At 56.7% G+C, this 15,742-nt stretch overlaps 2 protein-coding genes across 2 annotated transcripts in view; both read left to right on the top strand.

The window, feature by feature from the left end:
* Positions 1-3,486: 3,486 nt before the first annotated feature.
* SLC38A7 (solute carrier family 38 member 7) lies at positions 3,487-9,997 on the top strand. Its single transcript, XM_074152157.1, has 10 exons — positions 3,487-3,928; positions 4,128-4,326; positions 4,404-4,548; positions 5,241-5,339; positions 6,096-6,153; positions 6,497-6,611; positions 6,830-6,977; positions 7,066-7,265; positions 7,695-7,749; positions 7,844-9,997. The coding sequence occupies exons 1-10, from the start codon at positions 3,662-3,664 to the stop codon at positions 7,944-7,946; spliced, it is 1,389 nt and encodes a 462-aa protein (XP_074008258.1). The 5' UTR covers positions 3,487-3,661; the 3' UTR covers positions 7,947-9,997.
* Positions 9,998-11,033: 1,036 nt separating this feature from the next.
* Positions 11,034-15,742, top strand: part of CNOT1 (CCR4-NOT transcription complex subunit 1) — a 60,197-nt gene continuing 55,488 nt past the window's right edge. Inside the window, exon 1 of the mRNA XM_074152504.1 lies at positions 11,034-11,167. The gene's annotated coding sequence lies outside the window, so the exon portion shown is untranslated. The remainder of the gene's footprint in view (positions 11,168-15,742) is intronic.

The raw sequence follows: 15,742 nt of genomic DNA, 5'->3' as shown, positions 1-15,742 counted from the left end.
CCTGCTGGAGAGCAGCTCTGAGGAGAAAGACCTAGGAGTCCTGGTGGACAATAGGATGACCATGAGCCAACAATGTGCCCTTGTGGCCAAGAAGGCCAATGGCATCCTGGGCGGCATCAGGAAGAGTGTGACCAGCAGGTGGAGGGAGGTCATCCTGCCCCTCTGCTCTGCCCTGGGGAGGCCCCATCTGGAGCACTGGGTCCAGTTCTGGGCTCCCCAGTTCCAGAAGGACAGGGAACTGCTGGAGAGGGGACAGCAGAGGGCTACAAAGATGATGAGGGGCCTGGAGCATCTCTCTGATGAGGAGAGGCTGAGGGTCTTTTCAGTCTGGAGAAGAGCAGACTGAAGGGGGATCTGATCAATGCTTATAAATACTTAAAGGGTGGGTGTCAGGAGGACGGGGCCGGTCTTTTTTCAGTGGTGCCCAGGGACAGGACAAGAGGAAATGGGCACAAACTTGAATGTAAGAAGTTCCACCTAAACGTGAGGAGGAACTTCTTTCCTGTGAGGGTGGCAGAGCTCTGGAAGAGGCTGCCCAGGGAGGTGGTGGAGTCTCCTTCTCTGGAGACATTCAAACCCACCTGGACACGTTCCTTGCAACCTGCTCTGGGTGGACCTGCTCTGGCAGGGGCTTGGACTAGATGATCTCCGGACGTCCCTTCCAACCCCATATCATTCTGTGTAATTGAAGCTCCATGGGGTTGAACGTAGGTGTCACTGGGGAGAGTGAGTTCCCAAAGGCCAGGCCACTGGAGCACAACAGAGTTTCTCCTTGCAGCAGGCAAATATCCCTCCTTAGGTGGCTCTTTGGGGGGTGGGGGGTGGGTTTATCTCTGGGCCTGCGTGAGTTTTCTCCATCCGCTGGCACCTTTCCCTCTTGCAGCCGTAGAAGGGTATTTAGCAGAGCAGCCCTGTTCTCCTGGGAGCCGGGACGGGCCCGTTTGGCGCAGAGGAGATGCGCAGGCAGGGGAGGGCTGGAGCCCCCACTGCTCCCCAACAGGCCCTTTGCACTTTAACAGCGACAGTTTAAGGGTGCATCAAGAAGAGTATGGCCAGCAGGTCACAGGAGGTCATTGTCCCCCTCTCCTCTGCCCTGGTGAGGCCACATCTGGAGCACTGGGACCAGTTCTGGGCTCCCCAGTTCCAGGAGGACAGGGAACTGCTGAATAAAGTCCAGCTGCGGCTATGAGGATGATGAGGGACTGGAGCATCTCTCTGCTGGGGAAAGGCTGAGGGACCTGAGGCTGTTCAGCTGGAGAAGAGCAGACTGAGGGGGGATCTCACTGATGCTGAGCAATAGCTAAAGGGTGGGTGTCCAGAGGATGGGGTCAGGCTCTTCTCAGTGGTGCCCGGGGACAGGACAAGGGGCAACGGGCACAAACTGGAACACGGGAAATTCCATCTCAACATGAGGAGGAACTTCTTTCCTGTGGGGGTGGCAGAGCGCTGGAAGAGGCTGCCCAGAGAGGGAGTGGGGTCTCCTTCTCTGGAGACATTCCAAGCCCACCTGGATGTGTTCCTGTCCACCCTGCTCTGGGTGACCCTGCTTTCGTCAGGGATTAGATACTCTCCAGAGGTCTTTTCCAACCCCAACCGTTCTGTGGTTGTTTACACGGCTGATACCCCCACAGCCTCTGCTTGCTCCCCTCTGTGTGTGTGATGAACTGCTTTCCCCGCTGCTGTGGGTGCTGCCCCACGGCGCTGTGGGTTCGGGCGCTGCGGTCCCCTGGTTCTACCTGGCTCCGGAGCTGCCTCCTGGTTGCAGAGATCCCTTTTAAACTCCTGTTAGGCCTTTCCGCTGCCCCTTCTGTTACAATAAAAGTAGAGCTGGAGCACAGCCCTGCCTTCTCTCCAGGTCCTTGGTCTCTCCGGGTTCAGCTGCAGAGCGGCAGGGATGGGGTTTTGGAAGAGGGGGAGCACCTGGCTGCGGGCCCCCAGGAGTGAGCATCCCTCCCTGGGGATGAGCATCCCTTCCCGGGGATAAGCATCCCTTCCCAGGAGTGAGCATCCCTTCCCGGGAGTGAGAATCCCATCCCGGGAGGAGCATCCCTTCCTGGGACGAGCATCCCATCCCGGGGAGGAGCATCCCTTCCCGGGGATAAGCATCCCTTCCCGGGAGTGAGCATCCCATCCCGGGAATGAGCATCCCTTCTTGGGAGGAGCATCCCATCCGGGGAATGAGCATCCCTTCCCGGGAGTGAGCATCCCATCCCGGGGGCGGGCCGGGATGCGGACTACAAGCCCCGGCGTGCAGCGGGGAGGGCGGTGCCGGGCGCTGCGCCGCCGCCGCCTCCGCCGAGCCCCAACGGGGCCGGGACCGGGACCGCGACCGAGGCTCCCGCCGCCCGGTGAGTGGGGTCCGGGGTCCGGGGCTACTGGGGTACCAGGGTGAGGGGAACCCCCCCAACCCCGAGGACATCCCCCGCAAAGGCGAGGTAGCTGCCACCGGGGCCTTGCTTCTCCCGCAGTGAGGCGGCGGTGGGGCCCGCGGGGGTCCGTGGGGCTGTGGGGTCACCCTCGGAAGATGCACCGGCTCTGGTTGTCGCCGGCGTGGTGGCTTTGCCTGGGGTGAAAGGACAGCCGGGGACCCTGCAGCATCCTCCTCCCACCCCCTTCCTCGCCGGGGGCCGGGGTTCAGCCAAAGCGGACCCACGGGTGACAGTGGACCTGGGGGCCTGGGACCTGTCCCCAGGGGAGAGTGGCGCCTTTTTTCTTCCCCTGAGCCAACCTGCGGGGTGTTTCCTCAGAAACCTCTGAAGAGGATTCCAAGCGCAAGCCTGGGGTTTAAATAGCCTAAAAGCAAAGGGTGGGCTGGTCAGGAAGAGCCTCTGGAGATGTCGTCCAAGGAATAAAGAGATTTTGTCCTAGAAATGACATTTTCCCTGGCTGTGTAGGTCCCCGTGAAGCCAGGTTGGGAGGGTTGACCTCCTTCAGCTTGGGGGCACCAGGAGGAGACCTGGGCTGTCCAACCCCTGAGGGCTGCGGTGCTGATCACACCAGGTCTTCAGGTCCAAGAGCTTCTTGAGGCATCTCGTGCCGGTGGTCACCCTGGGGGTGGCACTGGAAGGGGCAGGTCCTGCTTTTCCCAGTGACATGGCGTTTCTGCTGGCTGCGCGGGTTGTTGCGGTGGAGCCCAGCCTTGACCTTTCCCCCTGGGAGCACGTGCCCGGCGGAGCCGGCAGGAATCGGGGCTGGAAAGCAGGAAGTGAGCCCTGACGCTGGGTCTCGTGCCCGCAGAAAGGCGAGTCCTCGCCCTGAGGCTGCAGCTCCCCGGTGGCGGCATCCTCGCCTCGGATTTAGGGGAGGAGAGGTGAGTCCTGCCGTATCTGCTGGTGCGAGGACACCTGCGTGCTGCGACCTCCCCCCCCCCCCCCAAGCTGAGACCTGGGGAACTCATTTCCTCTGTGTCCCTGTCTAATGCTCGGGTTGTCCCTTGTTAACGTACCTTAATTAACGCTTACTGTGTCCTTCTTCCTCCCCTTCCAGGAGCAGCGAAGTGCCTGACCACAGTGTTGCCGCGGTCCCAGCCTGCCCGTCCGCTGCCCCCTCTACCTGATGGAGCCAGCGCTGGCAGAGGACCTTCCTCGAGGTGGCCGGCCAAGCCCAGTGCGGGAGTGGTAGTGGGACATTGTCGGTGGCATCTGCCACCCTCGGAGGGACGATGGCACAGGGCACCGGGAGCATCAACAGTGACTACAAGGAGTGGGAGTGGAGCGCTGACGCTGGGGAACGGGCCAGGCTCCTGCAGAGCCCCAGCGTGGAGACGGTGCCAAAGAGCGGAGAGAGCCAAGGCAACGGCCTGGGGGCCACCTCGGCTTTGGGAGCCGTCTTCATTGTGGTCAACGCTGCCCTCGGCGCTGGGCTGCTCAACTTCCCCGCCGCCTTCAGCATGGCCGGCGGTGTGGCCGCGGGCATCGCCCTGCAGATGGTGAGAGGGTGGGGAAGGGACAGTCCCCTGTTCCACCCAGAGAGGGGAGGTGTGGAGCTCCAGAAGGGGCTCAGGGGGGACCTGGCTCCTGTTGGATGGGGTGCACCAGAGATGAACCAGATGTGTGTTCGGGGGTGGCTTTGGGGATCTGGTGACACTGTTGCCTTAGTGTCCTCTTCCTGTCTCTTCCCCACCACAGTGCATGTTGATCTTCATCATTGGAGGCTTGGTCATCCTGGCGTACTGCTCGCAGGCCAGCAATGAGCGGACCTACCAGGAGGTCGTGTGGGCCGTCTGTGGGAAGGTGCCAGGCGTGCTCTGTGAGGTGGCCATCGCTGTCTACACCTTTGGCACCTGCATCGCTTTCCTCATCATCATTGGAGACCAGGAGGACAAGAGTAAGTGTGTCCCACGGGGGAAAAAAATAACCCTTTGGCTGGAAGGGACAACCTGACTGCACGGGTTGTCCCCACAGTCATTGCTGCTCTGGTGACGGAGCCCGAGGAAGCTGGGAGCAGCCGCTGGTACACGGATCGCAAGTTCACCATCAGCATCACTGCCTTCCTCCTCATCCTGCCCCTCTCCATCCCCAAGGAGATCGGCTTCCAAAAATACGCCAGGTGGGTGGTGGAGAGAGCCCTATGGGGGTTGGAAGCTGGGATGCGCCAGCAGGTGCCTACCTAAGCACGGTCCCAGGGGACGGGGAGCAGAAACGCCATGGTTCTAGTGCCCCTGAGGGGTTGAACGTCTCCTCCTCTGCCTTCCTGTGCCTCAGTTTCCCCATCTGGGAAGCAGAGGAGCTGCTGAGCACTGTGTGGCCACAGTGTTGTGCTCCGGGTCTTGTGTCCCTCCCTTCTGCTTGCTGGAAGAACCAGGGAGACTTTCAGTTGCGTTGTCCCCTGTCTTCAGAGTTGGCCACCCAGCAGAAAGGGTTCCCTGGCCGGGTGGTCTGCAGGCCAGCCCTGCTCCACCAAGCATCTTGGTGTAACCTGGCTGCTGGAGCTGGACCGTGGCCACCGAGGACCACCACTGTCACTCGCCTCTTTCTCCTGCCCAAAAGCCAGCCCATCCCCTTGCTGGCACGTCTGCAGCTCACAGCGGCACAGGACAGCCCCCGAGCTTGGCATCTGCTCTGGGGACAGCGGGTGACGGTGCCTGGCACATGCCCGTGGGAAGGGAGAGCAGGGGTGGTCCTGATGGGAAGGACTGGGGTGGCCTGGGCTTTGCAGGGAGGAAGATGGGGCTGGAGAGGCTCGAGGAGACCCTTCACAGAACGGGGAGGCAGCTGACAGCCTCCTGTCCCCTCCTGCAGCTCCCTGAGCGTGATTGGCACCTGGTACGTCACGGCAGTCATCATCATCAAGTACATCTGGCCCGACAAGGAGCTTGTGCCCGTGGAGATCCCCACCAGGTGAGGGCAAGGGACACGATGCTGACAGCGGCCATCCCAGGGCCAGGCAGGGGTCGGGGAGTGAGGGCTGCGAAGGCTGGGGACAAATCCTTCACAGGCCCCGTCCCTGGGCCCAGGGACACTGCACGTTGCTGCCAGGAGCCCCCAAGTGGCTGCATCTCTGCTTGTTTCAGAGGAGCAGGCAGGGAAGGAGGGGAAAAAGACCTCTTGGAGGTCCCCATGGCTCCATCACAGGTTTTGAGGAGAAATGATTGACTTCTAGCTCCAATATAGCCAGGCCCAGAGCTCCTCGTGCAGCGCTTGTGCTCACCAAGCGACAAGGGCTGTGTCTATTTTAGGATGATTTCTGGTTATTTCCTTGGCCAGCACAGCACCTGTGGCTCGTCCCCTCCCTCATGGACTGGTGACATTTATGGACCCAGCGCGGGCAGTGGGAATTTTAGGGCAGAGCCAAATTCAGAACAGTTCTCAGCACCGCCCAAGTAGATTCTTATGTTTTCACCGATACTTTTATTTTTGTAAGTTCTCGATTTTGGCTGGTTCTATCCCAGTGAAAGGCCCTGGTCTTCAGGCAGTGCCAGGTCCCAGGAAAACCTTGCTCCATGCAAAGGCATTATCCTGGGTGGGGGGACACAGTAGCTACAGGGGGCGAGCAGGTCATCAGAGGAGCGAGCCCATCACTGAGCACCCCCTGGGCTCTGAGTTGGGGGTCGCAGGGAGCCCCACTGTGACCGGTGGGTGTTTCTCTCCTGCCAGCCCCTCCACCTGGACCGCTGTCTTCAATGCTGTGCCCACCATCTGCTTTGGCTTCCAGGTAAGGCCACGAGCCCGGTGCTCCCCTTCCCACCCTGCTGCCACCTGGGTGGGGAGACTGGCATGGTCCAGGGATGCTCCTCCCCTGGGCAACCAGCCCAAACCCTCCCCGTGTGCTCCCCACACAGCTTTGTGAAGGGGCCAAAGCCAGTTTAACATCTCACTGCCCCTGAATGGAGAGGGAGATGCCTGTCCCCCCTTCTTTTCTTCACCAGTGACAGACCTGGGGGGATCACGATATCACGACAAACCTGAGGATATCACGCTTGGGAGCCCATGTGGCTCCCTGTGTGGTCAGGCTCAGCCCATCGTGTGTCCCCGCTCTCTCTCTGTGTCCCTGGCAGTGCCACGTGAGCAGCGTCCCCGTCTTTAACAGCATGAAGCAGCCAGAGGTGAAGACCTGGGGGGTGGTGGTGACGGCGGCCATGGTGATCGCTCTCTTCGTCTACACAGGCACCGGTGAGTCAGGGGACACCGTGTGAGCATGGCACGGTCCTCGGAGGGGCTGTGAGATTCTGGAGGGCAGGGACCCTCTGGTCCAGAAGGGAGAAAAGGGAGGGGAATCCATCTCAACCCCCTGCAATGTGCCCTGTGCCATATCCATCCAAGTCTGGTCCCTCAAACATACACGGAGGAGACTTGTCCTCGTCCCCCACTGACTGCTCCCTTCCCGGCAGGTGTCTGTGGCTTCCTGACCTTTGGAGCTGGCGTGGAGCAGGATGTCTTGCTGTCCTACCCTTCCAATGACATCCCTGTTGCTCTGGCCCGGGCCTTCATCATACTCTGTGTGCTGACGTCCTACCCTATCCTGCACTTCTGTGGCCGGTGAGTGCTGGGAGGAAGGCAGGGGCCGATGTGGGCAGGAGGGGCAGCGTGGGGAACCCCCCCCCCTGCCCCACATCTGTGCCCGCAGGGCTGTCTTGGAGGGTCTCTGGCTCCGCTACACCGGGGTGACGGTGGAGGAGGACGTGGTTCGGGAGCGGAGGCGGCGCCTGCTTCAGACCATCAGCTGGTTCCTCCTGACCCTCCTCCTGGCTCTCTTCATTCCCGACATCGGCAAAGTCATCTCTGTCATCGGGGGCTTGGCCGCCTGCTTCATCTTCGTCTTCCCAGGTGGAGCATCCCGGGATGCTCAGGGGCTGACGGAGGTCTCTTGGCCTTGTGTCTCGAAGAGGGAGGGAGCGGGATGGAGATGCAGGAACCAGAAGGTCTTTAGAGATGGACAGAAGTGTGGCGGGAGGTTGGTTGGCAGCCCAGCTATTTTGACTGGGCAACGGGTTTCCCAGAGAAGCTGTGGCTGCCCCATCCCTGGAGGGGTTCAAGGCCAGGTTGGAGGGGGCTTGGAGCAACCTGGTCTGGTGTGAGGTGTCCCTGCCCAGGGCAGGGGGTGGGACTGGATGGTCTTTAAGGTCCCTTCCAACCCAAACCATTCTATGATTCTATGACTGGGCTCTGTGCTCTGTAATGGGAGTGTGGCTCCATGGTCTGTGGGGTGTCTGCTCAGTCCTCATCTGAGTTTAATTTGCCTCCTCTCCCTCTCAGGGCTCTGCCTGATCCAAGCCAAGCTCTCCGAGATCCAAGAAACCAGGGCAATCAGGTAATCGAAATGTGTTTCCTCTCTGCCCGCTTCCCCTGCGGATGTTGGTGTGAAGGTCCCGCTCTGAACATTCCCTGTCCTTCTGTATCCACAGCTGGTGGGCCCAGGTCAGCTACGGGGTGTTCATGGTCACCCTTGGAGCATTCATCTTTGGACAGACCACTGCCAACGCCATCTTCGTGGATCTCACAGCCTGACTCCTCCTCCAGGCCAGACAGCACTGCTGCTGCAGGATTCCCCTAGGACCAAAGGGAAGCGGGGAGAAAACGTGGCGGCGTGTTAGGAAGATCTGGGGCTTGGCTGAAAGAGCCCTGTGGTGGTTTGTATCTTGTCGTCTTAACGCAACCAGGCAGTCAGGCTTGTCCTCTCAGCCCTGACTCCCTGGTGAAGCCAAAGCGTCACTACAAGGGGAACTGTAGTCCAGGTCCTGCCCTTTCTGCTCCTCCGGGCTGGACATCACCACCCGAGACATCACCGAGAGGTCACGGTTGGGGTTTGCCAAGGCATGCTGCTCTCACCCGTGTTCCCCTGTGGCGGTGGAGCTCTTCTCCACACCTTAAAACTCCTTCTTCTCCCAAGATTGGAGGGAGCCGGTGTGTCTTGCATAAAGGGAACTAGTAACGGTGTTTATCAGACAGGGCGACATCCCCGTAGTCCTCTTCTGTGTCAGTGTTTGGTTTAAACTCTGCTTTCCCACGGCTCATCTGGCCGGTCTCCTGCCCTTACTCTTACATCTCCCTCCGCCTGAGCTGCACTTTCTGTTACAAAGTGGGACCGTTGCCTTCAGCCCCATTTCTTTTGGGAGGATCGGGACGAACCCAGGGTAGGGACACACCAGTGGAGTGTTTTTTCCCTCCCAGGGGTTACTCACTCGCTCGACAAGGTGCTGTGGCCGCACCGACCTTCTGGAGACACTACACTAGAGCTCTCCTCCGAAGTTCCAATCCTGTTCTTCCAGGAGGTGTCCAGGGAATGGGACTGGGCCAGGTGCAGGTATTAAGGAATGCTTTGTGGAAAAAGCAGTCCGTATTAATCCATTTTATATCATTCCCTTGGCCGTTTACACTCTCTGTGGCTGATGTTGCCCTGGGCTGTCCCTGTGTCGCCTGGATGGTAGTTTCACTTCTGCTCTCGCTGGGTTGAGCGGTTCCTCCAGCTCCAAATTTGGCTGGGGGAGTTAAACCTCAACGGCAAACTGCTCCTGTTTGGTCTTTTTCCTTGTTTGGCTTCTAAAACCCTGGGGGAGGCAGGAATTGATGTGTATCTGTGATGAGGGTCCAGCCCAGCTTTGTGCACCACCTGGCTTGCCCACTCCTACACCTTCTGGAAGCAGCCCAGGGTGTCCTGGTGGGAAGGTGAACCATGGCCTGCTTCTGTCCTTCTCACCACGGCTCTCTCCCTCTGCGACTGGCGGCGGTGGGTGGGAGGACAGCACGTGTAACGTTTGATCCTCCCTGCCTGCTCGCTGCCTGTAAACGTGGACCTCCCCTCTGCCCTGCGGGATGAGATGGGGAGACCCCCATGGAGCAGGAGGAAGAAAAGCCCCAAGAACAGCGTGACTGTTGTGTGGGTCCCTGTGAAAGCACGTGTCCCTCCTGCCTCCCCAAAGGTACCTCCAAATCGCTGTGCCCTCAATTTTTGACAAAACCAGGCTCCAGCAACGCCCCCTCCCCGTTCATAGGCACCGGCTGCCTCCTGAGCCCCTTTGCCCAGCTGCTGCCTGAGAGCTGGTGCTGGGGCTTGAAGGACCCCTTGGCCTAAAGAAGAGGGTGCCCACCCACCCTGACACCGCCCAACCCTGCAGACTGGTCCCCACAGAAGCCACCTCCCGTGGAACCCAGCAGGGACCAGGATGCTCAAGGCTCAGCAGATGCCAACGCCGAGATGCCTTTCAGTGCCTGTCCCCCATCAAGGCAGAGGAGAGGTTTGGTGCTTGGTGGCTTCTGTGGCTCTGGCTTTCCCCACAGCGAGGTCCCGCAGCCAAAGTGGAGACAGACATGACATCCCAAATCCTTGGTTGTCAGTCAGAGAGCCATTGGACTCCCTCATCCCCCTGGGGGGGGGGTTGAAATTAGGGGGGGTACGGCGGTGCTGTGGCAGTTTCTCTGTTTGCCTTACCTCTCCCCTGACTGTTTACAAAACACCGGCCTTTTTAAAATGTATTTTCTACGTGCGGAAAGCGGAGGGAACCTCGACTCAATAAAAGTGACGTTGTGATGCATGTGCCGGGCAGGCACGAGCTGGTTTCCGTGCGTGGGGAAGATGCTCACAAGCGGGGTGCGGGGACGGAGCCGTGTCCCCAGGCGCCAGCCTGGCTCCCCCAGCTTTGGGCCGGGCGGCGCGGGGCCGGGTTTCGGCGCTGACCCCACAGCGGCTGGTGGAGGGGTCGCCATGGGGAAAGCGACCCCCCCATCGCCTCCCTCACGCTCTCACACCTCAAGGCGTGTCCTCGGGGTCCTGCTGGCACCCCCCGGGTCGCCCCCAGGGTTGGAAGGCGGGTGTGGGGTGGCCGAGGGGCCGTTCTAAGGTTGTGCGGTAGCCACCCCAGCCCTGAGGGGGGGGGGTGGGGGGGGCATGCTGAGAGGGTCCGAGAGTTTCCTCTCCGGGACAGAAACCGGCGAACCCGGAGCGTGCAAATGAAGGGAGGGTTTCGAGACCAACCGGCCCCTGGAGCCGCCAGAGGAAGGATGTCGCGGCCTGTAGGGCCTGTGGGGCGGGGGACGCCATCTTGTGGGGATGCAGCGCCTCGGGCCGTACCACCGCACGGCGTAGGGGGGGTGCGGCGTGCCCGGGGCCGTACCACAGCGCTGCGCACAAGGGGGGGGGGGCTCGGTGCCTGGGCCGGTACCACTCTGGGAGGGGCATCCCTCGCTCCCCCCCCCCCCCCCCCAACTCCGCGCGCCCTTTGGCGCTCCCCGCCACTTCCCCTTCCCGCCCCGCCCCTCCCCGCGCTCATTGGTCGGCCTTGCCCAGCCCGGGTTGGCCGCCTGCTGCGCATGCGTGGGTCAGGAGGCCTGCCAGCGCTGATTGGCCAACGCCGTAGGAAGGCCTCCGGGCGCTCTCCACCAATGGGAGCGCGCCGCTCGCTCGGCGCTCGCGGAGGGCAGAACGTCCCCCTGAGGTGACGCCGCGCTGATTGGGCGGACGTCGCAGCGCCCTGCGCTCTGATTGGGGCAGCGCCACGCCAGTCGGCGGTGGCGGCGGGGGGCGGGAGTCCCGGCGTTCGCCCCGCCCCCCCGCGCCCCCGCTGCCCCCTCCCGCTGGCGTGCCGCGAGGGGGACGGGGGAGGGGAAAGGCCGCGACGTGAGCGCGCGACCCCGTCCGCCATTTTGTAGCGAAACGGCGGAGGTGAGAGGAGAAAAAGCGCCAGCGGCCCCGGCCCGCCGCCCCGCTCCGGCTTCCCCCGACGCCCCCTGAGGTGAGCGGCGTCCTGTAGCGCAGCCCTAGCCGCCCCGCGGGTGCTGGGCGGGAGTCTCCGGGGCGGAGGGGGTGGCGGCCGCTGTGGGTGGCGGTGTAGGCCGCGGCGGGGCCGGTGGGCCCGGGATGCGTATGGGGCAGCCGGTGGCCTTCCCCACCCCCGACGCCCGACTGCGGCCTCGTCCGGCCTGCTCTGCTCCCCGCCCGTGGCCCTCGCCGCTTCGTCGGCGTCCGATCGACAGGAGGAGCAGCCGAGTAAACTTGGAAGAGGCTTTGCCTCGGCCCGGGCCGGTTCCTGGTTCGGGGCGGGAGCTTCCCGCTGCGCGGGTGGCTGGGTTGCGGGAAGGAAGGCTCCGGCGGCGGCGGGCTGCGCCGGGAGCGCTCCGAGGGGCCGCAGAAACCTTCGGCTTTGGGGCTGTTTTGATTTGTCTGCCTCCCTCCGCTGTTGTAGCGCTGGTCGTGACAGGCGGAGCTCTGAGAGACTCCAAAAGTAGCCGGTGCTTGGCCTACCTCCGGCCTGGGCTCGGTGGCCTCTTTAGAAGATCGCCGTTGTTGGGACTGACCCCACGGAAACAAATAACCTGTAAACAGCTCTCAATAGTAAAATCGGGTGACATAACCTTCCTACAGACCGCATGGAAGAAGTGGTTCCTAATGCTGTCCTCCAGTTAAGAACACGCTGCCCAGTAAAATGGACTTGCTGAATTTGAAACTAGAAATAGCAACAGTTGGCTGTTTTGATAGAAGCTGTGTTGTTAGAAACAGCCCCTTTGCAGTAGTTCTCTAAACTCGGCGTAGTACCCTCTTTTCGTTGTACAGGAAGGTTAGTGAGCAGTTATAGTTTAATTTCAACAAACCACAGACGATTTGGACTGATTTAGTGACAAATTTACAACAGAAGTGAGATAATACTAAAAAATACAAAGCACTTTAGTCTGTTGATACATCATGAGCTTAGACTGCCTGGGAATCCCACTTGTTAGAAGGAAGCATGATATCAGCTCCCAGCAGAACATTATTTAGGTGGGTAACAAAACAGGTATGACACCTGACAAGTCATTCTTCGTGCACACAACTTAAGTGTTTCCTGTTTCTAAGGTAACTACCTTGGCGCTGACTGAAATTATAGGTAGGGCAAGTCTGGGTCTTATAAACAGGAAACAAACTCAGCTGGTAATAGACTTGTTTGTCCTCTCTAGTCTTGTTACTGTTGTTTTTTCTGCCCTTATGCTTTTAAGTTTGCTGTTGTTCCTATTGTTGTTCCTGCAAACCAAACTCATAGCCAGCTTGCTGTCTGCCTGTCTCTCCTCTTTAGAGAAATACCTGATCCTGTTTATCCTTCTAGCATAGTGCTCCTAGATATTTCATTAATTTTAGTTGATGCTGAAATGACTATTCTTGGTGTTCAGTTGAATAAGTGGAAGAGAAATTCTGCAAACATAACTTAGGAAGAGTGGACACTGATGTTTTGTGACCCTGTGGTGGGTCGTTGCTAAATTGTGTTGGGAATTCTTATCACTGAGAATCATGGTTGAGGACACGACTCTCTTAGCTAGATGTCTCTTCTGTTCTATAACCATCCCTACTGTATGAATACTGCAGTTCTCCTTTGCCTTTTGAAATAGCGTTTAACTGCTCCAAACCACTTTTTGGGTGGGAAAACAGCACAAAGCCTTTGAGAACGGGTCTCTAAATTTCCTTAAACTTCCCTCTAACAGCAACTTTATCCTGCAGTGTTTGACTGAAGGGAAAGGAGGAAGTGAGTTTCTTGGGCCTTTTTTTTTTTTTTTTTATTTGGTAAACAATCCTAGCTGAGATGAAAATACCTGAAGCAGCCATGTCGTGATAGATGCATGCCTGATAGATCTGAGGTGGGTTCCAAACCCGAAACTTTACCGGCCTCAATGTGTGGCAACAAACGCATGTGCTTAGTTCAGCCGCTCTCTGGAAACTAAAGTTACCGCACCTAGTCAGCATCGTGGCTTCCAGTTGACTGCAGTTGTGTGCAGTTTTCCAGTACATGGAATGCTCAGGTGGCTCTTCTGTCTCTAAACACTGACATTTGAAGTGGTCAGATTAATCAGTAGCTTGTTTTACTGCTAGTGTGACTTAACACTGTGAGGTTTTTCTCTCTGTAGGTTTCAAAATGCTAGAAATCTAACTGACTGTGTTACGATTCAAAACCCCCTTCCTCCTTCAGAGCGCTTCTCACGTGGAGCTTCCCAGAGGTGCTGCTCTTCCGTATGTTCTGTTTGTTTGAGAAATGGGTAAGAGACCGTGTTCTGAAGAACAGGTTTAGCAGTGGTGCTTTTAGCATCCTTTATATGATGGGTTTTTTTCCAGGAGTTTAGAACCTAATCAGCAAACATGTTGCTGTTTCTGTCACTGGAACTGTTTTATCTTCCACATGCAGGACATGTGGCCTAAAATCTTTACAGCTCCCAGTGGGAGTAGTTACTTACCTCAGCAAAATACTAAAAAAACCCCAAATTAGCGGAAGGACTTCAGGTTTGTCATCTTCAGCAGCAAGGCTTAGTTACTCCTGGTGATCTCCTCCAGGTTAGTAGAGAATGGTTTGGTCAAACCTGACTGCTGGTTACATACTGGCCCTCTCTGTTTTGAGATTTTTTTGGATTCTTGCCTAAAATCATATAGTATTTATATTTTAATAACACAACAGAATCTGCTGAAATAGATGCCAAACGTTTTGCTGATGGCCTGTTGATTTCCCTAGAAAGCTTTCAGGTTATGTAATACTGTAGATCTCGGTAAATATTTTCTACCTCTTAAAAATCATCTGTGTTGCACAACATAAAATGAAAATATTGTAAGAATTCCCCAGTCCTGTTCCTGATAGCTTAATCCATTACTGTATCATAGGGTCTGTAATTGTAAGTAGCTGATTTTGTTGGCAAATCTAAATTTTTTTGGTAAACTTTCTCTGGCTGAGGCCTGACTTTTCTGAACCTGTAAAGATGTCAGCTTTGCCCCATGGACCGAAAGCTTCTCAACTTGTTGAGGCCAGTGTAGGGAGATTCATTCCCACTGAGAATATATGGATCTAAAAATAAAGTCTGCTTTGCATAACATTCATAGCTTTCTTAATCAGTGCCATAGAAATTGAATTTTAGCCTTGCATTGTGTAACCAGAGAGGTACCTGTGCACTTCTGCTTTCTGGGCAGGGCTCCCTTAATTACTCTGATTTTTATATACCGCTGTAAGTGAGGTTGCACCACTTGGAACTCTGAAATGCTGTTAGTCTGGTGCTTGTCGGAGAGAGAGCTGGTCGGATTTTTTTCTGTATATCAGGATACATACTGTGCAAACCATATATTTAGAACATAAATAGGAAGCTGCTTCCTTCAGCTATTGTGTTCCGTCCTTGTGTTACGGTGTCTGCTCAGGCTCTTGTTCTGCTTCCTTGAAAGGGAAAAATCCCATTTTTGACCCAGTTTGGGTTCTCTGGTGGCACTGCTGGATTTTCCAGTCAGAAAGTGGCAAAGCTTGTTGCGCTTCCATGATGCGCTTCCCAGCTCGTTGAGATGGCAGTCCCCGCTTTTCTTGGGAGCAAGCAGTGATGCTAACGGGGGGTGGGATGGTCAGTCTCTGTGCTCTGCAGGGGATTATGTAGCAGCAGGAAGGGCCGGATTTATGTCTCGGCACGATTCAAGAGCTCCAGCACCTACAAGCTTGATTTTTGGGTGGAGTAGGTGTGATCGCTATGCTGTTTGAATTGGTCTGGGGAACAACACCCAGAGAAATGCGAATTTTCTTCCTAGGGGCTTGAAAGGCAAAATGTGAAACTTCTGTTACTGCCTTAAAAGTGGCCGAGTCAGAGCTTTGGTTGGGGTCCTGATCTTGAGTCCTGAGCAAAACCAGACCCTTCGGGCTGCTCCGGTAGGTGTGAGTACTGGGCCTTGGTGGTCTGGCCGCTTGATTTTTAACAAACGTTTTTCAGAAATTTTATGTTGGTCCCGTATGTTACACTTTGCCCTTAAGAACATCTTAGAAAGTGTGTACTTGCCAAGCCCAGTGACACTTTCTGGGTTATTCCAAAAGAGGAATACAGTTATTTAAAAGAAACAAACCAATGAGGTATTGTGTTACTGAGAAATCTTAATAACTTTTGTGCCTCTCTTGTGCCACAGTCAGTGGGCTATTAAATCTGTAAGTAAAGGTAATGAATTGTAGCTTGTCAGATGTATGAAAAAGAAAAATTGGAAGTTTTCTGTAATTCTTTTTGCTGCAGTTTTAAATTTGTTGAAATTCTTCCGTAGCATAACTGCCTTGTCATTGAAGAATGCTTTCAATATTATTTCTCTTTCATGAGATGTAAGTTTTCTTGTTTAAGTAGGGTCTTGTAGAACTTCTAGATGTACGCAGGGTTTTCTGTGGCATAATGAAAGTCTGTAAGTCGGCAAATGATTTGACTTTCCTTACAAATAAGTTACCCCCCGTTTTTAGCTAATTGAATAAACTTTTCCAAAAAGTAGAATGGGTTTCATTGCCTGCGACAGGATTTGTTGCTCCTGCAGATGTTAAATAAGCTGTAGTTCTGAGTGTGAGTGAATGAAA

This window comes from Numenius arquata, chromosome 8 (assembly GCF_964106895.1).
Source record: "Numenius arquata chromosome 8, bNumArq3.hap1.1, whole genome shotgun sequence".
Taxonomy (NCBI): domain Eukaryota; kingdom Metazoa; phylum Chordata; class Aves; order Charadriiformes; family Scolopacidae; genus Numenius; species Numenius arquata.
Note: the sequence above shows the minus strand (reverse complement) of the source record. Positions and strands in the feature narration are given on the sequence as shown.